At 48.7% G+C, this 25,615-nt stretch overlaps 1 protein-coding gene and 2 pseudogenes across 1 annotated transcript; 2 read left to right on the top strand and 1 right to left on the bottom strand.

The window, feature by feature from the left end:
* Positions 1-3,330: 3,330 nt before the first annotated feature.
* On the bottom strand, positions 3,331-4,778 carry LOC100355807 (small ribosomal subunit protein uS19-like; annotated as a pseudogene).
* A 10,525-nt stretch (positions 4,779-15,303) lies between these two features.
* LOC100356054 (protein arginine N-methyltransferase 2 pseudogene) lies at positions 15,304-17,139 on the top strand (annotated as a pseudogene).
* Positions 17,140-23,678: 6,539 nt separating this feature from the next.
* LOC100347588 (transmembrane epididymal protein 1A) lies at positions 23,679-24,833 on the top strand. The gene has a single exon (XM_002716473.5). The coding sequence runs from the start codon at positions 23,801-23,803 to the stop codon at positions 24,680-24,682; it is 882 nt and encodes a 293-aa protein (XP_002716519.1). The 5' UTR covers positions 23,679-23,800; the 3' UTR covers positions 24,683-24,833.
* Positions 24,834-25,615: the final 782 nt, after the last annotated feature.

Below are 25,615 nucleotides of genomic sequence, written 5' to 3'. Positions count from 1 at the left end.
GGCTAGGAAGAGGGAGATGTTACTGAACGCTGGGTTTGAAGGCAACCCCTTCATAATTCAGGTGTTGCCAGTGTGATGGTGTTGATAGACGAGGCTGGTCGGAGCTGATGAGGCCCTGAGAACCCCTCCCTTGTGAGTTGGGTCAGGTACTTTGCTCAAGGAGTTCAGTGGAAGTGACAGAGACATTCCTGGCCAGGTAGAGAGGGACCAGGCGGCCCCTCCCACTATCTGGAGATAAGATAGTTCAAGCAAAAAGCTTCTGCGTGGGATGTTGATTTGTACCTGAGTGAGTGCAGAGGAGCACCACACACTGATAAAAATTTGACGGTCCTTTATTGCCGGTGGCGGAGAGCAGGCTCAAGCCCTAAAGAACGATAGATCCTGAAGCTCAAAGCAATAGGGTTTATAAAGGCAAAAACCACAAGGAGGTGAGGGGGGCTACATGGTTGCTAGGGCCAAGCTGACCTGAGGCCTATGCGAAGCTACAAATTGCAATCTTGACAATAGACAAATTACGATCTTAACATTAATCCAGGTGCAGCCTAGCTGTTTTAAGCTTGAGCGATCATGCTAGGGAGTTTCTATGCTCTGCCAAGTAGACTGTTATTGTCTGAGTTTTAGATCATAGTTTCAGAACAGAATCTTGTGGGGGGAGGGTGCTTTCTCAAGATGGAGTCCCAGGTGCTCTGTAATGGAGTCCCTACTGTCAAGGTGATAATTCCATGCCATGCGCTAGTTCTTATAATGAAGGTTCTTCTGTGCTGCTGTAACTGACTAGGTGATGAGAATTCTATGCGTGGGGGAATGTTTCATGTGTTTTCTGTTGCGTAGTCATCCACTTAAACTAAGCCAACCACCCCTTTCCTGGACCAATCACGAAGACTTCCCCTTTCTCAGCCTGCAAAACCGTAGCCAATCAGCTTTCAAAATGGCTGCCTCCTCTAGCGATCCTGCTCAGTGCTGTTGGGAGGGTTTTTTCTCTCACTTAGGCTTTCTTTAGGGATCCCTTCAGTGCTGATGAGTTTTTTCCCTCCTTCATATTTGTTTTCTTAAATAAACTGCTTCTCTTTATACACCGTTCCTGTCTGTTCATGTCGTTGTTCGAGAATCTGACATGAACCTGGTGGAGAAAAGAATAATTGCAAGAACCACGACTCCTGCAACACAGGGGCGTGGCTGTCTTCCCTGCTTCTGCTCTTCTGCTCCTGGATACATGGTGATCGGCCCTTTGCTGTCCTCCCTCCTCCCACCGCATGGGGACACAGCGGGCAGCCCCCGTCTGATGCCAGTGCCTTGCTCCTGGGCTTCTCAGCCTCCAGAGCCGAGGGAAATGAATTTCTACTCGTTGCAATTACCCAGTCTGGGTATTCTTAGAAGCACAACATGGAGTAAAGCAATGGAGAGATCGGAAGTAGCACCCAATGGCGAGGTGGGGATTTCAGGATCTTTGCTTTTATCCGGGTCTTCTTTCGAGCTTTATGTGGTAGAGCGACCCAGCACAAGGTCACATAGTGCGTGGCTGGCCCCTAATGCCAAGTTGATGTTGATGTAAAAGTTACTTCCTGGGGCCGGTGGTGTGGCTAGTGGGCTGAGCCTCTGCCTGCAGTGCCGGCATCCCATCTCCCGTAGCCAGTTCCTATCCCAGCTGCTCCTCTACTGATCCAGCTCTCTGCTGTGGCCTGGGAAAGCAGTGGAAGATGGCCTGAGTGCTTGGGTCCCTGCACCCATGTGGGCAACCCAGGAGAGGCTCCTGGCTCCTGGCTTCGGATCTGTTCAGCTCTGGCTGTTGCGGCCATTTGGGGAGTGAACCAGCACATGGAAGACCTCTTTCTCTGTCTCTCGCTTTCTCTGTAACTCTACCTCTCAAATAAACAAAATCTTAAAAAAAAAAAAAAAGGTTACTTCCTTAGACATCTTCTCTGATGGCTCCATCTGAAAGAGCCACTTACTACCTCAGTGGCCTTAACTGGGGAGGGGGGTGCTATCATTTACATTTGCTACCATTTTTCTTCTTGTGTACACATCTGCTTCTTTTCTCTCTTCTTTGCTGTTATCTCCTCAGGGCCTAGAACTGTGTCTGGCATTTGAAGGCGTTGGTTGAATGAACAGTGAATCAGTCTCTGGCTACACAGGATTATGGCCTATAATTTCATCCATACCTGTTCCTCCCACATACTGGTGCAACAGCCATTCCACAGCCCCATGTTTATCAGAACCTCTTGCCAGTAGAGAAGAAAGGACAGAGTGAGTTTGAAGGAACAGTAGCTGAAAATTCCCCAGATTTGATGAAAGACATGAATATAAATATCCAAAAAGCTCAATGAACTCCAAGAAGGATGAATTCAGAGACACATTAGAATAAACCAGTCAAAAGGCCAAGAATCTTGTATTTCAAAATTTTTCCACTTTATTTGAAAGGCAGAGAGAAAGAGAGAGACAGACAGAGGGAACTCATCCATTCGATGGCTCACTCAACAAATGCCCACATCAGCGAGGGCTGGGCCGGGCCTAAGTCAGGAGCCAAGAATTCCACCTGTTTCCCACCTGGGTGGCAGGAGCCCAAGTACTTGGCATCACCTGCTGTCTCCCAGGGTGTGCATTAGCAGGAAGCTGGATCAGAAGCAGAGAAGTCAAGACGTGACGCAGGTGCTCCCATGTGGGATGTGGCCTCTTAACCTCTGGCCAAACACCTGCTCTCAGAGGGGGGATCTTGAAAACAGCAAGAGAGAAGCAACTTGTCACATCTGAAGAGGCTTCAAAAGTTTCATGGAAAATGTGCACTACCTTTTAATTTCATTTTTCTGCACATTTTTTGAAGGCTTCCCATAGAAGAGACCCTCAATTAAATTACTAGCAGATTTCTCATTGAAAGCTTTTGAGGTGAGAAGGCATTAGGTTGATATATTCAAAGTGTTTAAGAAAAAACATTGTCAATCAAGAATCCTTTAGCCAGCAGAACTGTAAGAGAAACAAAGATGTTCCCAGATTAACCAAACCTGAGGGACTTTGTTGCCATGGGCCTATTGATATGGGCCGGGTACCTTAACTTTTAGTCCAGGATCTTGCTCCCCACAGAGATTAAAGAAAAAGTCTAAGTGGAATCATAAAATGCAGAATTGAGAGCAGGATTTATCTAAAAGGTGAGAGAATAAGCAAGTATTCACGCACAACTGTGAGCTACCTCACATGGAGAAATCCACATCATGAGTGGGCCCCAGCGTTGCTTAGAGTCAGAGGTGGGGGAGATGAATAGCACCCCAACCAAGGTCAGGGGCAAAAACAGGGCTCTCCCCATTCTCAGCCGTTTTTATGAGGTAGGGGTGTGGCCTTCATTGAATAAGCAGAGTGGGGTCTTAGCATGAGTGAAGCCATCTGGGATTTTTTTTTTTTTTTTTTTTAGATTTATTTAATTGAAAGTCAGAGTTACACACAGAGAGAAGGAGAGGCAGAGAGAGAGAGAGATTCTTCCATCCGCTGGCTCACTCCCCAGTTGGCCACAATGGCCGGAGCTGTGCTGATCTGAAGCCAGGGGCTAGGAGCTTCCTCTGGGTCTCCCACACTGGGGCAGGGGCCCAAGGACTTGGGCCATCTTCTACTGCTTTCCCAGGCCACAGCAGCGAGCTGGATCGGAAGAGGAGCAGCCAGGATATGAACTGGTGCCCATATGGGATGCTGGCATGGCAGGCGGTTGCCTCACCCACTAAGCCACAATGATGGCCTCTCCATCTGGGATTTTTATGGCACCTCCACGTCGAGTTTAATACCCATGTGGTCATCATGGTATCTCCCGCTTCCTGGTCCCAGATGAGACACAGGTGCATCCTGGAAAGGTGGTGGTTTTAGATGGCTAGGTAAAGGATAACATTCCACGGCAGTGCTGGCAAGAATTCCAGCCAACCTTACCAACTCCCTGCCTACTCACACAGCAGCACTAGGGTCTGGAGGTTATTTGTTCCTCAAGGGTTCACGCGCCGGCGGCTTGGCCCTCGGCACGGTGGGGTTGAGGTTCAGGTATGGCCTGGTGGGAGCTGGTCAGGCCTCTGGGAGCACTGCCACCCGAAAGGGCTGAGGCAGTTCCTGTGGACCCCAGCTGGTTCCCACCACAGTGAGTTTTGTTTTACTTTTTTCCTCGCTGGAACCGGCGCCTTTATTACGAGGGCTACTCGAGGGGAGTGAAGCGACAGGAGTGGGTGGCGCCGATGCCCGGCCGGCCATGAGTCACAGGCTTGCAGGTGATGGACAACTCGCCCAGGTGGTGGCAGATCACGTCTGGCTGGAGCTCCGCCTGGCTGAAGGTCTCGCCGTTGTACTCGGCCCCCATGCTGCCCACTGTCTCGCTCAGGCGCGTCTCCACCTCCGGCTTCTCCATGGGCGGTGCCTCGTTCTTGGTCTGGCGCAGGTGCTGCAGGAGGGAGAGCTGCTTCCGCCGCCTCTGCCGGACTCGGGGTCACTGCTTGAGGGGCTGGTAGGACATGTGCAGCAGCTAGCTGGCCGAGGTCCGCGCTGCGGTAGGTGAGCCTGCAGAAGGTCCGCTTCTTCTGCTCCACTTCCACTATCTTGTCGGCTTCCCCGAAAGGCCAGAGTGAGTTTTCAAAGAGCAAGCCCAGGCCCTGCTTCCCCCTCTGGCTCCCTCTCGCCTGCACTTCCACCTAGTGCCACCTGCTGGGAAGCCCTCACCAGGGGCCAGACAAATGGAGTCACATGGTATTGGATGTCAGCTCCCAAAACTGTGAGCTGGACATACCTTTGTTCTTTGTAAAGTACCCCACTGCAGGCATTTTGTTAGAGTTCCAGAAAATTGACTTGTACAGGAAATGGATCCTGGAAGTGGGGCTATTTCCTGGAAATTCCCCTGGAAATGTAGAAGCAGCTTTAGAGCTGGATAACCGGCAGAGATTGGGAGAGTTTGAAGAAGCAGGCTGGAAAAAGTTTGTATGCAGTAAGGGAGTGCCACACAAGAATCTGGAAGGAACTCAGAAGGGGGGGGGGGGCAGGGGTTTGGTGCAGTGGGTTAAGTCGCTGCTTGCAACACCAGCATTCCTTATTGGAGTGTCAGTTCATGTCCCAGCTGCTCTGCATCCATTCCAGCTTCCTGCTGGTGCACCTGGGAAGACAGTGGATGATGGCCCAAGTAGTTTGGGCCCCTGCCACCCACGTGACAGGCCCAGATGGAGTTCTTGGCCCCTGGCTTTGACCTGGCCATTTGGGGAGAGAATCAATGGATGGAGGACACCCCCCCATTGTTCTGCCTTTCAAACAAATAAACCTTTAAAAACAAGATGATGGCGGTTTTGGGCCCTTTTACCTTCTTCCCTGAACCCGCTTGCTGCCCCTGCGCCTTTTGGGCACATGGCCTTTGGGCTACCCACTCCATGCTTTCTGGCCTACATGCTCCTTTATGTGGCTGGCTCCTGGTACTCAGTCCTACAAAGAAATTGTGAGGCTATATAGGTCTGCATGCATTTCTACAGACCTACTTCTAAGGGTACAGTTTAAAAACTTGGCATGAGATCCCAAATCCCTTGGGCTAGATGGTAATGATTTAAAGTTATAAGTTAACTTAAGTTTTAAAGTTATCATATATAGATAGGATTGATTGTTAAAGAGATCATGTCAATAGGCTTAAGTATTTACTGCTAATAATAAATAGAATTAAAGAAAAGTGAATGCTCCAATATGGGAAGGCGTCCATACAGCAGACTCATAGAATGGCAGTTGCTCTAAATAGCGCTCAGTGACCTCAGAGTCAGCCCTAAAGGCATTCTGGTCTGGTTAAAAAGCCCACAAGAGCATTTCAGGTGTGGAAAGCCAGGACGCTCACGCAAAAAGTGTCCCTTCGTGGAGGACCTCTCTGGGTGAGACCCCAGCGGAAAGGAGTGGTCATTAAAGAAGGGCCTACTTCTCTCCAAAGGGAGGAGGGAACTTCCACTTTGCTTGTGGCCTTGTCTGACAGAGTTGGTGGATTCAGAAGGCTTCCATAGCCTAGGCAGAGCCTCAGGTGATCACTGACGTCATACATAAGAGTTAATTGTTAAATTAACAATAGGAGGCACTGTGCACTAACTTCTCATGCAAGACCTCTGTTCTCAAAGACTTATAGTATTAGCATTAATGGTAAAGCCTGTTCCCAAAGAATTACCTTGTTCTAGTGTGTTATATTCTTACCTGTCATAAGTTTTAGTTATGGCTAAGTGTGAAACTCCATTGCCTGTATCCTTAGGTGTTTCTTCAAAGTTAAGTGCCTCAAACATGAACTCTTAGATCCATGTGTCTCTATGAAATTCCTATCTCGTATGCTTTTTTATTGTATTTATTTGAGAGATAGACAGTGAGAGAGACAGAGAGAAAGGTCTTCCTTCCATTGGTTCACCCCCCAAATGGCTGCTACAGCCAGAGCTACGCCGAACCAAAGCCAGGAGCCAGGTGCTTCTTCCTGGTCTCCCATGCAGGTGCAGGAGCCCAAGCACTTGGGCCATCTTCCACTGCTTTTCTGGGCCACAGCAGAGAGCTGGACTGGAAGAGGAGCAACCGGTACTAGAACCCAGCGCCCATATTGGGATGCCAGTGCGGCAGGCGGAGGATTAACCAAGTGTGCCACAGCGTCGGCCCCTCTCATATACTTTAACATAAGGTTAAAAGCCTCAGGACTACTGATGAGACAGTTGTTTCAATGCATTGCATTGTGTGCTAAACCTTTGCCTAAGACATAATTTCTTCTGTATCTCACTAAACCCAGAATCTGGGATAGTGAGGATATAGAACTTCCCAAAGCTCAGGTTTCTAAACTAGAGGTGGATTACCTGGGGTATGTTCTAACTCCAGGAAAGTGTGCTGTCTCAGTCAAGGGAAGAGAACGCTATTCCATATTTAAAAGGCATTTAAGAATATTTCTGGGAATGGCAAGATTCTGTGGAATTTGGTTCCAAGCTTTGGATCCCAAGCTTTGTATATAGCTTCAAAGAGGCCCTGCTGCAGACACTGTGCTGGACAAGGTAGCTGCAAGAGTTGTTCCGAAGGATTAATTGGGAATTGCTAGCAGAATTCTATAGAATATGGATTCCAGCATTTGGATTCTAAGCCTGGTGTTTGCTTAAAAAGCCCCTGACACAGACACACTGCGCTGGACAGGGGAGCTACAGAAGGTGTTCCAAAGAATTAGGGAGCTTTTGACCCAAACTCCAATACTGGGAATTCCTGAGCAAGCCATTCCTAGGAAGATCCTCTTCAGATCAGTTGTGGCTTAAATGGAAGGGACCTTCAGGTGCTACTGAACACGACTACCTCAGTAAAATTAAGATTGAACTTCTACCTCTTTAAGTCTTCACAGGTGAACCCAAAAGACACACCTGACTGTTCTGTAAGCCAATTAGAGTCTTAAGTACCTCTTCAAAGCAGAAAGATAAGCAAAGCCTTTGCTTTCCTCACATCAAGACTGCCGCTCCTTAAGGCAGGTATGCTGTCCCCTGCCTCCTCTTTTGATCCTCTGGGAACTGTTACTGATGATAAAATTCCTAATGGGTTCTTCTGTTATAATTTTCTATGCTCAAGCTAAATGGTTTTATAATCTATGTAAGGGTTGCCAATCACCACCCACTACCTGGGAGCCTGTAAGATATGTTCTTTTCATTTTAAGGGGCACTCCACTTACCATTGGTCCTGTTCCAGTTTTGCTTATGCTAATTAACAAACTTATATGTTTCAGAACTTGACCTTTGGGAATAACTGACCATGCAGGGGACACAGACATTGGTAGTGGCTGAGATTGCTCCAGCTCACAATGAATTTGCTAGAAGAGATAGACAGAGACTTCCAGACCCCAGACAGACAGGGCCTGCACTACACCCCTAATAAGCAGGAAGCAGCTACAGAAGAGGGGTGATTCCACGCTCTTCAACATCCCTTAGGATTAAGGGAATGGAGTCTCTGAGGGGGGAATGTTGTAGGCAGGCATACAGGATAAAATTGATCAGGTCTGTGAGCTGGAAAGCCACGCCTTCACCACGCCCCTGTATGACCTCATGCCCCTACAGGCTACCCCTGTGTGCCCACTGGCCAATCAGACTAAGTAACCACTCCACTTTGGAAGTGAATTAAAAGCCTGGAACGCGGTGGGTCCCGCCCTTTTTTTTCCCTTCTTCCCTGGACCCTCTTGCTGCCCCTGCGCCTTCAGGGCACGTGGCCTTTGGGCCACCCGCTCCCTGCTTCCCGGCCTGCATGCTCCTTCACATGGCTGGCTCCTGGTGCTCAGGATGAATCCAGATTTCCCTCTCTCTTTTAGATAGGGCCCTCACTCTCCTATGCATTTTTCTCGTTAAATAAAAGCTTAAAACTTAAACAAAAATTAAAAAAAAAAAAAAAGATGGTGAGGAGTCCATGGAGATGGTCTCAAGTGAAAAAGAATCCACTGGGTAAAGGCCACCTTTCCTGCACCACAACATTGCAAAGAACTTGGCTGATTGTGTGCACACCCTGGAGTTTATGGAAAGCTGAATTTAAGGATGATGAATACTTGATCTGGCAGCAGAAATTTCTACACAGTGAAGCATCCAGGAATGGGTATTATTGGCCACTTTGAGTGAAATTTTAGTGAGAGTTGGAAGCAAAAGGAAACAGAGTGGAAGGAATTGGAAAAGTTGCAGCCTCACTAGTGAAGGAGCAAAGAAAAAGTGTGTAATGATGAGGTTGAATCTCTACTTGCTAAAGAGGTTAGAGGCTAAAAGGGAGCCAGCTGATTTGCATTGGATCAAATGAGAAGAGGCCTAACCATGTCTCTGAAATCTGCAAGGTGGCCTTTCCCTCACAGGCCGAGGCCTAGAAGTGCACAAGGGCTTCCATTCTCTGAATGGGCTCACTGCCCAGGGCCACCTCAGGATTCTGCTCCCCACTTGCAGTGAAGTGCGCCACGGCTGTGTGAGCAGCAGTTCAAGGAGGGCCAGGACCTGGGGGCACAGACAGGTGCGCACTCTGCAGGTGTGCAGAGTGCGGGAGTTACGGGGTCATGGTGGCTCCCACTGAGATTTCACAGGAAAGTGTAGGGGGCCGGGCAGAGGTTTGCCTGAACTGAAGGATTACCAGAGAACCTTGGCAGCCAGAACCCCAGAAAGGTAGAGCAACCAGCAGCATACAACAGCGGTCTTGGAGAGCCACAGATACCAGCCTGCCAACTGAGAGATCAGACATATGGTCTGTGACTAGCAAAACTGTGGGTGTGCAGCTGCCTGCGGCTTTGGGGGCTCCTCTCCCACTGTGGGGTGCACAGAATGCCAGACTCGGAGCTTTAGGAGTTAATGTCTGCCCCTCTGGGTTTCAATCTTGCTTTGGGCTGGCTACTCCGTTTCACTTCCCTAGTTCACCCCGTGCTTGTCCCATCAAAGATCTTAGAAGGTGTGACTTGGTTTTGTTTCCCAGGGCTCACAACTGGAACGAATTTGCTTTGAGTCTCAGAGGAGACTTTAGACAGAGATTTGGAGTGACATCTGATTAAGGAGAGACTATGGGAAGGAGGCAGAGCAAGATGGCGGCAGAGTGAGGGCCTCCTATCATTTCCCACAGAAACAGCTGTTTGAACAGCTAGGCATGCACAAAACTACCTTCGCAGGAGCAGAGGAAAGCAGGTGCACCATCACAGCACACGGTTTTAGCATAATAATAAGACAAGATGCACTGAAGAAGGCAGGAAGGAAAGAGTAGCCTGCATCGTCTCTCCCCCAACTCCAAGCAATGAAGCTGGGGAAAAGATGCCTCCCACTTGGGAGGAGAGGGAATTAGTCCAGGTTTTAGCCTGGGAGCTCGGTACCAGGCCCACTACAGTGAAACCTGGTACCTTACAGAGCCCCACAGTCCCTGACTGCAGGCCAGTGTCCACAGACACAGCCTCTGGACCCACATCAGCCTGGTAGCTAAGGCCCAGCCTCTACCACTGCTCCCCCAACCCCAGATAGCGCAGCATGGAGAAAGACTATTTCCGCTAGGGAGTAGGACCGGGAAGCAAGCAAAGAACTTTGTGTTGAAACTCAGTGCAGGGCAGTGAAACCCAACACTGAAGGAATTCCAAAGGCCTCTACCTCCAGGTTGGTGGCTGCAAACAGAGCGTCCACCCCTGTGCTAGGTGGAGACCCACGGCCCCAGTTGGCTGGACTTGTGTTCCAGCCAACATCACCTGAGGCTGGCTTCAGCAATCCCAGGCCAATAGTACACTACAACAGCAGGCAGCCCACAGCAGAGTGGGCCTTGGTCCAGCCCATGTGCTACCCTGGTCTCAACAGGTTGTGGGCTTTGGGTGCAGCCCAGCAATGTGGCACTGGTGGCTATGGACTTCCCCACCCCTCTCCTCTCCCAATCCCATCAGCATAACATGGGAGTCACTGGGGAGAGAAGGAGGTAGGCACCAAATCACTGCATAGAAGCCTAGGGCCAGTCCCTAGGTGGAGCCCAGTGCCGGGCAGAATCCTACCAAATGAGCCCGTGATTCTGGATAAAGTGTCTGGGTCCACTCTAGCCTCAGGCAGAAGCTCACAGGGATGGACTAACTTTTTAAATACTCCTCAAGTCCATCATGAACAACAAACCAAGTGCAGACTTGGGAAAAACTTCAGCCAGGGACAGTGACAACAAAGCAACCACAGACTCATGACACACCTGGATTTAGGGCACCTGCTACAACTCAAATAGCAGCAGTAACCACAGCTTTTGGAGAAAACAAGCAATCTGCTTAGATTTTCTGACAGGACAGGTACAAACCAAGCCCGATTGTGAAAACTAAATAAATGCCTAATCCTTCAGTGAGCAGATGTTGTTACATGTTAACAGGCATCAGAGACTTTCAGGGAACCATGACCTCACCTAATGGGCAAAATAAGGTTCTGGAAGCCAATCACACAGCAACCATTGTGTGTGAGTGCTAGGACAGGAGATTTAAAGTAGGTGTTTTAGGGAAACTCAGTGGACTTCAACAAAACACAGAAACATTTCAGTATTTTGTTAGAGAAACTTAGAAGAAGGACCGGAGCAATTTCTAAAAACCAAACATAAGACCTTCAGCTGAAAAGTACACCAGACCAAAATTCAAAGGCATCATTTTGCAAACTAGATCAAACGGAAGGCAAAATAAGTGTGCTTGAAGACAGGCTATGCGAAAACACACCCGGAGGAGACACATGATAAAACAGAGATGAGGACTGAAGAAAGCTTATGGGAACTTTGGCACAGCATTAAAAATGCAAACATCTGGGTTATTGGGTTTTGAAGGACTTGAGAATACCAAAAAGGTAGAAAGCTTATTCACAGATACCATAAAATGTCCCAAGCTTAGAAAATGATATAATTCTCCAAGTATAGAAAGGTCAACGGTCACCAGTCAGATTCAACTCAATCAAGTCTACCCTAAGACATCATAAAAAATTTCACAGAGTAAAAATGAAGGTGAAATTCTCAAAACAAGAGAAAAGAAATAAATAACCCACAAGGGTGTTCAAACTCACCTGACAGCCGACTTCTCAGCAGAAACCCTTCAGGTCAGGAGGAAGTGGGTGAGACTTTCATTGTACTGAAGGGCCAAGCTATCATTTAGAAATAAGGGAGAGATAAAGACCTCCCAAACAGAAGCTAAAAAGCTTTGTCACCACCAGACCTGTCCTACAAGAAATGCTAGAGAGAGTTCTTCAAACTAAAACAGAGACAATAGCAAGAAGAAAGCATCAGAGACAGGAGCTCACTGGTAAGGGCAATTACACAAACAAATTCAGAATGCTCCAATGCTGTGAACACGGTGGATAGATTAAACATGTAAGACAATTAAAATAATAACTATGCTAATGTTTTAATCATATGTAGGACATAGACAAATTACATTTTTATCATTAATCCAGGTGCAGCCTATCCACTTCCAAGCTTGAGCGATCATGCTAGGGGGTTTCTATGCTCTGCCAAGTGTGACGTAGTGGACTGCTGTTGTTCAACTGTTTTAGATCATAGTTTCAGATCAGAGTCTCATGGTGTATGGGGGGGTACCTTCCCAGAATGGAGTCTTAGGTTCTCCAAAATGGAGTCCCTACTGTCAAGGTGTTACTTCAATGTGTCACAGCACCAGCCCTAGTTCTGAGACCTTGCTTATCAATAGTTACCTTAAATGTAAATGAATCAAATTATCCAATTGAAAGAGTGATCCAAGATCCTGAAACCATGAAACTGCCAAGGGAAAATGTAGGGGAACTGCTTCAGGACGGCTGAAGTGGCAAGGAAACACAGGAAACAAAAGCAAAGATGGACAAATTTGGTATCTCAAACTCTAAAGCTGCAAAGCAAAGCAAATAATCAACAGAGTGAAGAGACAATCTGCAGAATGCAAGAAAACATTGGCAAACCATACATCTACAAGGAGTTAATGTATGTTTATGTATGTGTGCACAAACTCAACCAACTCAGCAGCAAAAAAAAAAATCATCCAAACAATCAAAAAAATGGGCAGTTGATACAAATAGACATTTCTTAAAAAGAAGACAGACAAATGACCAACACATATTTTATAAGTTGCTCAACACCTTTCATCGTCAGGGAAATGCAAATCAAAATGATCACCGCTTTCTAGGTAAGTAGCTATTATTAAAAAGACAAAGGATGACAAGTGTTGGTGAGGATGTGGAGAAAAGAGAAACCTAGCACACTTTTGGCAGAAATGCAAGTTAGTGTCATCATTATGGAAAACAGCATGAAGGTTCCTCAAAGATTCAAAAGAGAACTACCAGGGGCACACATTTAGTCTAGCAGTTGAGATGCTGGTTAGGACACCTGTGTCCCAGGTCAGAGTACCTGCATTTGTGCCCAGCTCCAGCTCTGGACTCCAGCTTCCTGCTGATGTAGACCCTGGAAGGCAGTGATGATGGATCAAGTGATTGAGGCCTTTCACCCAAATGGGAGGCCTGGATGGAATCCCTGGCTCCCAGTTTTGGCTCAGCTATTGTGGGCATTTGGAAAATGAATTACAACTCTCTCTCTCTCTCTCTCTTTCTCTCTCTCTCTCTCTCCTTCTCAAGTAAACAAAAAATACAGTTTAAAAATAAAACTACCATATGATATAGCAATCCCACCACTGGGCTTACATACAAAGGAAATGAAATCAGTATGTCAAATAGACATCTACACTAACATGTTTGTTTCAGTGCTTTTCACAATAGCCAATAAATGGAAACAAACTAAATGTCAAATTGTATAATGAATGGATGAAGAAAGTGTGGTACATGCACACAATGGAGTACTACTCAGCCAGAAAACGATTAAATCCTGTCATTTACAGCAACATGGATGCATACTAGAGGCCATTATGTTACGTGAAATAAGCAAAACACAGAAGGACAAATGTCACATGATCTTACTCATGTGTCACATGATCCCACTCTCATGCCACATGATCTCAAAGATCACATGATCTCACTCATGTCACATGATCTTCCTCATGTGTAGAATCTAAAGAAACTGGTCTTGAAAAGCTTGAGCATGGTCAGCAGGACTCAGGAGAGTGGCAGGGAGGGAGCAATGGGGAAAAGGTGGGTAATAGGTTCTCAGTTATAATTAGATAGGAGGAACAGGTTATGGCATTCTATTGCACAAAGCATGATGATAATTAACACTAATATACTGTATATTTTTTAAAAACTAAAAAAAGGATTTTTAAATCTTTCATCACAAAGAAATGGTGTTTTTAGGGATGTTACCCTGATTTAAACACTACATGTATCAAAATATCACATGGCTCCCCATAAAGGTGGACAATTTTTGTGCATCCATTTAAAAAGAAAAAGACTTGGGACTGCTGGGGATGGAATGGCTGCATTTTTCATTGTCCAGATGGACTTGAACTTCAGGGCAGGGGCAGAATGCTACGGTTTAGATGTAGCTTGTTCCCCAAGGACTCGGGCCTCAGTGTGGTGGCACTGAGGTATTGGGACCTTTAAGAGGTAGGACCCAGTGACAGGTGATGAGGTAATTGGGATGCTGCCCTTGACAGGATTAATGTCATTCTCATGGGACCCCAGCTAATGTAGGTGTGAATTCTTACGAGATAACAAGGCTGACTCCTGCAAAGCTCTCTGGCTTCCTGTCTCATCATGTGCTCCTCCCTGATGCCATGGTGCCACCCTCCATAAGGCCCTCACCAGAGTCCAAACAAACACCCCATTCTTGTACTTCCAGCCTCCAGAGCTGTGAGCTGAATATGCCTCTCTTTATAAAATACTTTGCCACAGACATTTTGTTAAAGCAATAGAAAATGGACTAATCTACCACTCTTCGAGGAATTGCAAGGAATTTTCAAAATTCCTGCTGGTTGATATGAAAGCAAGGACATGGGACAGTAACTTGAAATTCGTGAAGAAGCTAAGATCTCAGTACAGTAAATATAAATACTGGACACATATAAACACTAGTGTTACTGTAATTTCAAGTTATCACTGCTTTTTTGTGTTTTATATGATTTTAAAACTAACGTAATTTTAAAAAGATTTTTATTATTTATTTATTTATTTATTTAAAAGGCAGAGTGACAGAGAGAGAGAGAGAGAAAGATCTTCCATTCGCTGGTTCACTCCCCAAATGGCCACAATGACCAGGGCTGGGCCAGGCCAAAGGCAGGATCCAGGAGCTTCATCCGGGTCTCCTGCATGGCCCAAGCACTTGGGCTATCTTCTGCTGCTATCCCAGGCTATTAGCAGGGAGCTGGATCGGAAGTGGAGTGGCCAAGATCCAAACCAGCACCCACACGGGATGCCAGTGTTGCAGGTGGTGGCTTAACTCACCATGCAATAATGCTGGTCCTTAAAACTAATATAATCTTTTAAAAAACAATTATTAGCTAGGTGGTAGTGTTACTTTGGCTTGTAACTCTGCATTTTGTTTTCTATTCAGTTCGAGAGACTGGTGCATTAAAAATTAATAGGCCATGTTTTCAGATGCAGAATGCATAAGTATGCAATTTTGTGACATTGATGACTCAAAGAGTGAATGGAACTATATCAAAGCAGAACTTTTGTATTTTACTGAAGCTGGGATGAATTCAAATTAGAGTGTTTTAGCTTCAGGGTGTTAGATGTAATTCCCAGGACAGCTACAAAGAAAATAGCTGTAGAATATATGTGAAAAGGACTGAGAAGAGGACTAAATTGTTTCATTACCCAAAAAATTAAGTTAACCCAAGGGAAAAGGATAATGCTGAGAATGAGAGACAAAATAGCCATTAGGCTTATGACAAACAAATAGCAAAATGACAGAAGCAGGTCTCTTCTTACCAGTAATTACTTTAAATGTTAAGAGATGAAACTCGCGGTGACTCTGGCTCCCGATGGGCACCCTCCGCCACTCGTGCTGGCGGCGTGGATACAGGACTCAGCAGGGGGATGTGGCTGAGAAACGGAGGGGATAAAAATGAAATAATAAAAGCAGCAGGTATGAGGCAGAGCCTGAGGGAGCTGTGACCACGACAGGCGACTGCCCCGGGGGTGGGGGTGCGTCTCAGGAAGCGGAAGCTGTCCCGCCCGGTGAGGCAGAGCTCTTCCTGGAGGGAGTGCAGCCAGAGGAATTTGTGGCCATTGCAGACTGCGCCGCCACTGATGAGAACCGGCTCGGTGCTTTGAGAGGGAGGAGGATTCTCTTCCTGAGACCTGCAGAGCAGTGGTGGGGCGAGCGGGCAGGCTGCTGCGGGCACATTACCGCGAATCATGCGGGCCGGCCCACGGAGGAGTACGACCCCGAGGACGCGTGGCAGGAGGAGGAGTACTTTGGCAGCTATGAGACCCTGAAACTTCGCTTGGAGAGGTTGGCAGACCAAAGACCAAATACCGCAGTGCCATCCTTGCAGAATAAGGAAGCCTTGGAGGGCAAAGCCATCCTGGCCGTCAGTTGTGGCCCTGGGATCATCAGCCCCTTCTATGTCGTGGGTCAGTGGGGGCCAGCGAGATGGCGCAGTGCACAGCAAAATGGCCACACAGACACCATCACGTGTTCCAGCAGAAGGTGGAGGAGGTGGTGCTGCCCGGGCAGGTGGACGTGCCTGTGTCTGAGTGGATGGGGACCTGCCCGCTGTTCAAGTTCACGATCGCGTCCTTCCTGTTTGCCTGAAGAAGGATGGGCCATGTGGCCGAGATCAGCCACGCCGCACCTGGTACCCTGCAGTGCCGACAGGACTACCACAGCAAGGTGCTCTTCTGGGACAACACCTACGAGTTCAACCTCAGTGCTCTCAAATCTTAAGCAAGTAAGGAGTTTTTTTCGAAGCCCAAGTATAATCACATTTTGAAAGTGGAAGACTATCTGTCTGAGCCCTGCACCTTATTACAGCTGGACATGAGAACTGTGCAGATCTCTGATCTATAGACCATGTGGGGCTAGCTGCACTTTGATATCCAGAGGGCAGACACCCTGCATGGCTCCACCGCCTGGTTCAGCGTGCACTTCCAAAGCCTGCAGGATGGCCCGCCACCACAGGTGCTCAGCACTGGCCCACTGCACCCCACCGCACACTGGAAGCAGACGCTATTCATGATGGATGACCCAGTCCCTGTCCACACAGGCGATGTGGTCACAGGCGATGTGGTGCAGAGGTACCCAGTGCGGAGAAACCACATGTCGATCTCTCTGAGCTGGGCGGTCACCTCCAGACAAGACCCCACATCTCAAAAAGTTGGAAATTCTTTCCCATCTGGACATGACAGCAGTGTTCTTTTGGGAAACAGGGTGCGTATCTCAAGGGACGAGCACACACGAATCAAGACGCAGCCAGCTGCTGCCTGTGCCCCTGTGCAGTCTGTGGACGTGGGCTCCGCCTGACCCCTCCCCGCCTGGCAGGCATCGTCGGGGCCCTTCACAGACATGGCTGGGCCCCACACCACTCACTGCCCAGTGTCTGCCCTGTAGAATAGGCTGTCCAGGTGTTCGCCCAGGGGTGCCTACAGTGCCTCCCCATGGGTCGGTTGTGGCTCAGTGTTCCCCAGCTAGGTCTAGTTCTGAACTCCTAGGACGCACACATATGAGCTGGTGTACCCCAGGGACCGTGGCGTTCACATGGCATGTGCTGGTGTTGACCTTGCTGCCGTCGGCCCAACCACTCCACCTAGGGGAAGTGGGATTGCATGGAGCTGTGTGGGTGGTGTGTGCAGGGACGCCGAGCTGCTGTGTTCAGCGTCAGAGCTGCAGGTGGGGATGCATGCGTTGTGCCTCTGCATGGGATGGTACAGTGTGTAGATGTCTTCCAGATAAATTAGGTGTTGGTGCATAGTACATGCTCAATAAATATTTTTAATGAAAAAAAAAAGAGATTAAACTCTCCCATCAAGAGACAGAGACTAGTGGGTTTTAAAAATTATCCAACTGTATGATGTCTACAAGTTTCATATTAGATCCAAAGACACAAATCAGTTGAAAGTAAAAGGATGGAAAAAGATATTCCATGCAAATCATAATCAAAATTGAGCATAAGTAGTTATGTTTTATCAGAAAAAATAGATTTTTAAGTCAAAAAAGCCTATGAGAAATGGAAAAGGACATTATGTGTTAATAAAGGGGTTGATATAGAAAGAAAATATAATGCTAATAAATCTTTATACACCTAATAACAGATTATCAAAACATATGAAGCAAAAATTGACAGAATTGAAGGGAGAAATGGATGGCTCTGTAATAATAATTGGAAGCTTCAGCACTGGCCAGTACAATCAGAAGATGAGAAGATAGAGCGAGTGGGTCTAACAGACACACAGAGCTCTCTACCTGACAACAGAATACACATTCTTCTTTCTGTTTTCTAAAATCTATTTAGTTGTTTGAAAGACAGTTACCGGGGGGAGTGGGTAAGAGAGCAAGAGAGAGAAGAGAAAGAGATCTTCCATCCACTGGTTCACATCCCAAATGGCTGCAATGACCAAGGCTGGGCCAGCCTGAAGCCAGGAGCCAGGAGCTTTTTCCAGGTCTCCCACGAGGGTGCAGGAGTCCAAGCACTTGGATCATTTTCTGCTGTTTTCCCAGGCACATTATCATGGAGCTTGATCAGAAATGGAGCAGCTGAGACTCAAACTAGTGCCCATGTGGGATGCCGGTGTCCCACTGTGCTACAATGCCAGCCCCACATTCTTCTCATGTGCACAGGGGAGATTTCCAGGTCACAAGTGAAGTCTCTATTTAAAAAGATATATGTCATACAGGGTATCTTCTCCAAAGACATTGGGATGAAGTTAGAAATTAATAATAGAAGGAAAATTAGAAGATTCACACATTTGTGGAAATTTAAAAACACGAACAACTTAGGAGTCAATGAATTAATTATTCAGTTCAGGTCATCATAACAAAGTAGCCCATAGACTGGGTGGCTTAAGTAACAAATATTTCTCACAGTTCTAGAAGCTGTCAAGTCCAAAATCGAGATAGCGAGGTGGGCAAGGTGGTACTTGGGACTTCTCAGAGTGCTTGGCTTGGAGTCCCAGCTCCACTGTCGCTTCTGGCTCCCTCACAGTGTGCACCCTAGGAGGTAGCAGGTGGTGGCTCTAGGAGCTGAGTCCCCGCCACACAGGTTGGAGACTGAGTCCTCAGCTCCTGCCCTCAGTGTGACCCAACCCTGGTTGGCACCTGGGAGTGAACCAGTGGACGGAATCTCTCTGTGTTAGGTGGGAAGGTTTATGTTAGGAGCGCACTTCATGTGGTTAAATGAGGAAAGGAACATAGGCTCAGAAGCAAGCTGTGGAAGCAGCTCAGCATTCGCACATCAAAAGCCCTGCCCACGTGAAACAGTAACCTTGGCGGGGGACACGGGATCATCTCAGGGGAATCTCCCAGCCCAGCCCCACCCCCAGGGGGCTATTCCGCCTAACACCACTGCCTTGAGGAGGCCTTGGGAGGTAGAAGAGGACAGGCTGTGCCCCACATCCATAGGAACCCATTCTGAATGCAGGCTGGGCGCTCGGGTCCTTGCCCCCTCAACCTGCTCGCTGCCAGTCCCTGCCGCTCGTCTGAAATGCTTTTCTTACAGGAAGGTAAGAACCTCTGTTCTGGCCGCCTCCTGCAACATCTGTTTCTCTTCTCTCTGCCTTTCCAATAAATAAAATAAAAAGCATTAAAACAGAACATCAAGATGCTGGCAGACCCGGCCTCTGGGGAGGGCCACTTTGTCTTTCGGGCTTGCAATTGGCTGTCTTCTCCCTGTGCCTCCCTCTTATAAAGGCCATGGATCCCATCCTGGGGGCCTTGTCTTCATGCTCTTGTCCAAGCCCAATTCTCTCAAGGGTGCCACTGCCAAAGCCACCATGTGGGAATGGCGGTGGGGGGGGGGGCCACAAAGGTTCAGCTCATACCGCATCACCCCGGGCCCCACAGCTCCTGCCCTTTTCACACGAGAATACATAAAATACATTCACTCCATGCCCATGCAGTCCCAGAAGCCTCACCTGAGTCTGTCACCGTGTCACCAGCTTGCCTCCCTTCCTGTTTGCTGATGGAGTAATGCCTTCTAGCTCAGAGAGACGAAAGCAGGGAGAGTGAAGCCAAAGAACTGGGCCAGTCAGGAGAGCAGATGGCCCCTTTCTTCCTGGTTTGGGGCTGTTTATCCTTAAGAGATGAGGAGTGTTGACTAGTGAGGAAGCCATGACACTCCTGATTGGCATGTGTGATTGACAGCTGGGAATTGTATATCTTTGGGCTGTCTGCACATGTGGTTTTAAATTAGACTTTTCTGGGTTGGCTGAGCTCCCATTTTATCAGGATACTTTAAGCACAAGTTAAACTGCCAAGTAAGTGGTCTTGAATGGGTCCCAGCAGAGGGCAGGGTCCCTGGTGCCTCTGCTGGATGAGGGGTTTGTGGCCCCTCCCCAGCTGCTCCTGCCTACCTACCTACCTGACATCACAGCATCCTCATGTAAAGATGATCTAAAGCATATGCGAGTGGGGCCAAGTGTTCAACCCATCCTGAGGCAAAATTCCTCTCCAGCGGTGAATCTGTGAGCTCGGGTAAGTTGTGTGTGCTTCCAAAAATCTGAGTGGGACCGACATACCATGACCTTCCTGTTAAAAACAGGAGAAGTGAGACAGAAGTGAAACAGGAGAAGTGACAGCTCCCAAACAAGTCCAGCATCTAGCCAGGCACACCTCATCCGATCTTAAGGCTGAAGAAGAATTCTGTTGGCTTACAAGGTTCTGCCCTCGGACCCATGCAAGCAATAATTCCGCCTCCTTGTGCCTTTGCCAGGCAGGTGCTGTCTCCAAGGCTCAGAGACCACACCCCTCGCCCTGGGAAGCCTGGGCTGACCTGCGGAAATCAGAGTGATGGCTTCCGCTTTTAGAAACCAAGGACACAGCCCCGAGGATCCCTGACTGCCCCGTGGAGATGGTTGCTCCCTGGTCTCGAGCCCAGCTCGCGCTTGCAGCTGTGGTGCTCTCTGGTCTGGTCCCGTGGGGGTCCAATGAGCCCCACAGCCTTCCTGTGTCACCCCGCGTCTCCTCCTCAGAGCAAACTGGCCACCTTCCTGCTGTGGCTCACATCCGTTCCCGCCTCTCACTCACAGCGCTGTCCGGCCACACCCTTCGAGTTTCTGGTTCTTTGCAAAATGGTTAGGGTGAGAATTTTACAAACCTTTGAGTTCTGATTCCTTTTTGGTTAAAATTTCTTTTTCAATTCCATTTTCTTTTCTCACATTTTATTATAAGTAGTCGGGAAGAACCAAAGTCACGCTTTACACACTTGGCTTAGATATTTCCTTAGCCAAGTACCTGATTCCGTCACTAGAAGGCAAACGTTATTCAGCCAACTTCTTTTCTTTTCTTTTCTTTTTTTTTTTTTTTTGGACAGGCAGAGTGGACAGTGAGAGAGAGACACAGAGAGAAAGGTCTTCCTTTTTCCGTTGGTTCACCCCACAATGGCCACTGCGTTGCGCCAATCTGAAGCCAGGAGCCGGGTGCTTCTCTTGGTCTCCCATGTGGGTGAAGGGCCCAAGGACTTGGGCCATCCTCCACTGCCTTCCCAGGCCACAGCAGAAAACCGGACAGCAAGAGGAGCAACCGGGACAGAATCTGGCACCCCTACTGGGACTAGAACCCGGGGTGCCGGCGCCACAGGCAGAGGATTAGCCTATTGAGCCATGGTGCCGGCCCATTCAGCCAAGTTCTTGGCCTCTTGGCAGCAAGGATCACCTTGCCTTCCTTGTGCAGTGATGTGTTCCTTGTTTCTCTCTGAGCCCTCCCAGGGATGCCTTTATGCTCGTGAGCATGTAGGTATTCCCGAGGACTGCAGCTTGCCCTGCAGCTCTCTCCTTTCTGCTCCCTCACCAGAATCACTTGTGAAAGTCAGCTCATGGCCGGTGCTGCGGCTCACTAGGCTAATCCTCCACCTTGCAGCACCGGCACACAGGGTTCTAGTCCCGGTCGGGGCGCCGGATTCTGTCTCAGTTGCCCCTCTTCCAGGCCAGCTCTCTGCTGTGGCCCGGGAAGGCAGTGGAGGATGGCCCAAGTGCCTGGGCCCTGCACCCCATGGGAGACCAGGATAAGTACCTGGCTCCTGCCTTTGGATCAGCGCAGTGCGCCAGCCACGGTGGCCATTGGAGGGTGAACCAACCGCAAAGGAAGACCTTTCTCTCTGTCTCTCTCTCTCACTATCCACTCTGCCTGTCAAAAAAAAAAAAGAAAAGAAAAAAAGAAAGAAAGAAAGAAAGTCAGCTCACGCTCAGCCAGGCTTTTCCTAGCATGTGTCTCAGCTGCGGCCATGACCCGGTCCCCCTGCTTCTTCCACGCTGGTCAGTGTGTCAAAATGCCTTAGACAGGTGGCATGGACAACAGGGGCTCCTTGCTCGCAGTTCCAGAGGGGCTGGCCATGGCCTTTCCTCATTGCCTGTTTGTAGACTTTCTATCTCTCTCTCTTTCTCTCTGTCTCAGAGCACTGATCACCTCATGAGAGTCCCAACCTCATGACCTCATTCAAACCCAAAGGTTCCCAAAGTCCCCAACTCCAAATACCATCACATTGGGTGTTAGAGCTTCAACACGTGAATTTGGGGGAAACACAAGCACTCAGTCCATAGCGTGCTGATATTGTGATTAGTCCTTACCTTACCAGTGAAATGTGATACCTTGAGTTTCGTATTTGTTAGGTATTTCTTGTTTTTCTTGGTGCAAAGAGCTACTTTATGTCCTTTGTCCATTTTTCTACTGAGGTGTTTGTTTTTAACTTTAGTTAGTCTCCACATTGTAAGGAGACTAACACTTTAATACACAGGGTGTACAATTTTCTGGTTTCTTTTTCTTCTGAAATTTGCTTTATTCCCTTGGAATGGCCGATTCCATATGGAGTGCCCAATATCTAGTTCCACCTCCTCTTTGGATCCAGCTTCATGCCAGTGTGCACCTGAGAGGTGGCAGGTGATGGCTCAAAGGGTCCCTGCCACCCACATGGGAGACCCGGATTGGGCTTCTGGCCAGCGCTGCATTGAGTTTCTGGCTCCCAGCGCCTGGCTGACACAGGTCCAGCTGTGTGGCCATTTGGAGAGCAAACCAGTGGATGAAAGCTCTACCTCTATCTCTGCCTCTCTATGCCTTTTGAATAAAATGAAAGTAAAACATAAAAAATCATTTTTAAACTGATTTTAATGCATGCGTAAATCAATTAAAAATAATGTTTAATTTTAATTAATAAAAACTTTAGAGTTTCTAAACATGATTAAGTAGCTCACTAGTTTTCTTTATGATTCTTGCTTTGATATCATTTATAGAAGCACTGAATAACTTTATGATTGTGGAAATTCAACAGAGAAAGCTAACAAGAACAATGGTGAAGTTAATCATCACTGCCATTTTTGAGTATTACTATGTATCAGTATTTGCTTTCCATACATTATCCATCTAATCTCCCCAAGAAATTATTATTCCCATTCTACACAGCAGGAAACTGAGGCTCAAGAAGACCAAGTGCCTTGCCCATTCTCATAGGACTTGGCAAGTGTTCACTGAAATCCAATCCTTTCTCCATGAACAAACTGACTCTGGACTTGGTAAACTGAGCAGACACGGGTGCCTGCCCTGGCTCCCCTGTGCCAGCTGCCAGGTGCGTCCCCCTGTGCATGTCCCATCTGCCCTCTGAGACATGTTTATCACTCCCTGATGGAGTTGTTAAGGACTTTCTTTCCTTTATTTATTTTGAAAGGCACAGTTCCAGAAAGAGGGAGAGAGAGAGAGAGAGAGAGAAAGAGATATCTTCCATCCACTGGTTCACTCTCCAGATGGAGGAGCCAGGAGCTTCATGCGGGTCTTGGGCCATGTTCTGCTGCTTTCCCAGGCTCATTAACGGGGAGCTGGACCAGAAGTGGAGCAACCTGGACTCAAACCGGTGCGTATATGGGGATGCCAACGTCGCTGGTGGGGTCTTTATCTACTAGGCCACTGCGCTGGCCCCTGATGAGGAATTTCAGTGAGAGAAATATATAGAATGTTCCTGGCACCAGGAGAGTGGATGTGAGAGAGCCGCTCCACCAGCCTGCTTTGCTGGAGCCCTTTCTCTTTCTCTGCCCTCTCTCTGTAGGTGCAGAATTCCCCTGCACAGCAGGCTGAAGTGAGATGACTCAGAGGCCTCCCAGAGCGTCCCACCCTGGGGCGTGGCCCTGGAGTCCTCAGCGAGGATGTCATCGTGTCTGTGTGTGTGTGTGTGTGGTGTGTAGGCGGCAGAGGCGGGGCTACGCAGGGGGATCTCTGCAGGACTCAGCCAGCACCTGCTTCTACGGACAACCTCGTTGGGTGCTGCTCTGCCAGCACTTGCCCTGTTGGTCCCGACATACACGCCGGAGCCATGGGCACCTTCCTAGGACACCTGATGCCTGCAATGTTCTTCCTCTCGTACTCACTCTATTATTCAGTGCTGGTGTCTCTGGCCCTGCTGCGGAAACAGAAGGTCCTCAAGCCACCTCTCTCCCCAAGAGAGAAGCGAGGGCGGTGGCAGCTGGTGCCAGGGGAAGGAGCGGCAAAGGTGAGCATCGCGCTGATAGGCATCTTAACCGAGTGGTTCTTCCCCCCAGGAGTAAACCGGCTGGTGATAATCGACTGGAAAGACCCACAACGGTCATTCTTGTTCAAGGACGCCTGGCACCACATCACCATGTACGGGTTCTTCGTGTTCAGTGGCGTGGTGGACATCATGAGCCAGTGGCGTCGGGAGCGGCAGTGGGTAAAGCTGGAGCGAGCAGCCGAGGCCTTGGCCTTCTATGTGCTGGCGCTGCTGATGGCAAACCACCTGGAGAACAAGAGCACCCTGGAGATCCGAGTGCACGTCCTGTTCATGGTGCCCGTCCTTCTGGTCGCCCTGGTGCTCAGCATCGAGGTCTGGGTCCCTGAGCAGCCGCAGCTCTGGGTGCTCAAGACCTGGATGGGGCTCGTGCTCAGCAGCTGGTTGCTACAGCTCAGTGTGTTGCTGTACATGCCCCCCTCCGGACAACCCTGGAGGGCAGACAACCCCACGGACATCGCCTTCCTCGGCATCTTCTTCTGCTGGCACCTGGCCTTGGGGATCGCCATACTGGCCACTACCTATGGCCTCTGCAGTCTCTGGCACCATCGCTTCTCCTCCTGGACAGAGGCCACTGGTGCTGGCTACAAGCTGTGCCCCACAGACTCCAGAGGCGAAGAGCTGGAGAAGCTCAAGGCAGAGGCCGTGCTGCAGGATGGAGGCATTTAGGTGCAGACTCTTTGTGCTATGCCGGTTGTGAGCAGTTTCAAGGCTGCCCTACCACATGCATGGCATGGAAATATCTGGAATCCGCAGTGTGGTTTCCATCCCAGGAACCATCTTCTTTGTTCCCAAATAAAGCTTCCAGCTCCTAAGGTGACTGCTGATCCATCCTTCTGTGATATCCAGGTCTGTGTCTTTTCTGTTCACTCGGTGTGATCCCCAGCAGGGCACATGTGAGATGGGAGAGCAACTCAGTGCTTCTCTTTGGCGGCTTTTGGGCTCCAAGGGAAGGGAGAGACAGGAGGAAATTGAGACTGGTGGGGACTTGGCGAGGTGGCGTCTGTTGTCCGCCGGCGGTTCAGCGTGTGCTGGGTGTGCCTGCAATGGCAGCATTTCAACACGAGGAGGGAATCTGGTCTGGCACAATGGGCAGGTTCTTGTTGTCTGCATTCCTGCCTGGCTTTTTATTTACCCCCCCATAGTAGCACTGAGGCTGAAGCACAGGTGAGCTGTGGTTTTGTTTTTCAACCTAACCTGAGTGAAACTACTTCTGATGCCGAGGTTAGGGCTGGAGGCTGGAAGTCAGGCAGTTTAGCGGAGTCTCCAGGCTGGGGAGCAAGGAGGCCTGAAGCTGCCCAAATGTCAGGACAGAAATGAGCATGGTCTCAGGACAAGTGTTGATTGTTTTGTGCTTTGGTCCAAAAAAGCTCCACTATTCCAGCTGTTTCAGAAACGCCTGCATATGCCTTGTGGGAGTGATTCTGGGCAAAACCAAAGGAAAGGCTCAAATCTCAGTTGATGAGAGCAGAGGGCAAAGAACTGCCACGAAGCTGGGGTGAAGAGGGGGCTGTCAGGGAGCTCCATGGTTCTGCAGATGCCGGGACTCAGAGCTGAGATGGAACCCGAAAACGTCAGCCCCTGGCGTTTGCAGCAACGTTC

Source organism: Oryctolagus cuniculus, chromosome 4 (genome assembly GCF_964237555.1).
Source record: "Oryctolagus cuniculus chromosome 4, mOryCun1.1, whole genome shotgun sequence".
NCBI lineage: Eukaryota > Metazoa > Chordata > Mammalia > Lagomorpha > Leporidae > Oryctolagus > Oryctolagus cuniculus.
Note: the sequence above shows the minus strand (reverse complement) of the source record. Positions and strands in the feature narration are given on the sequence as shown.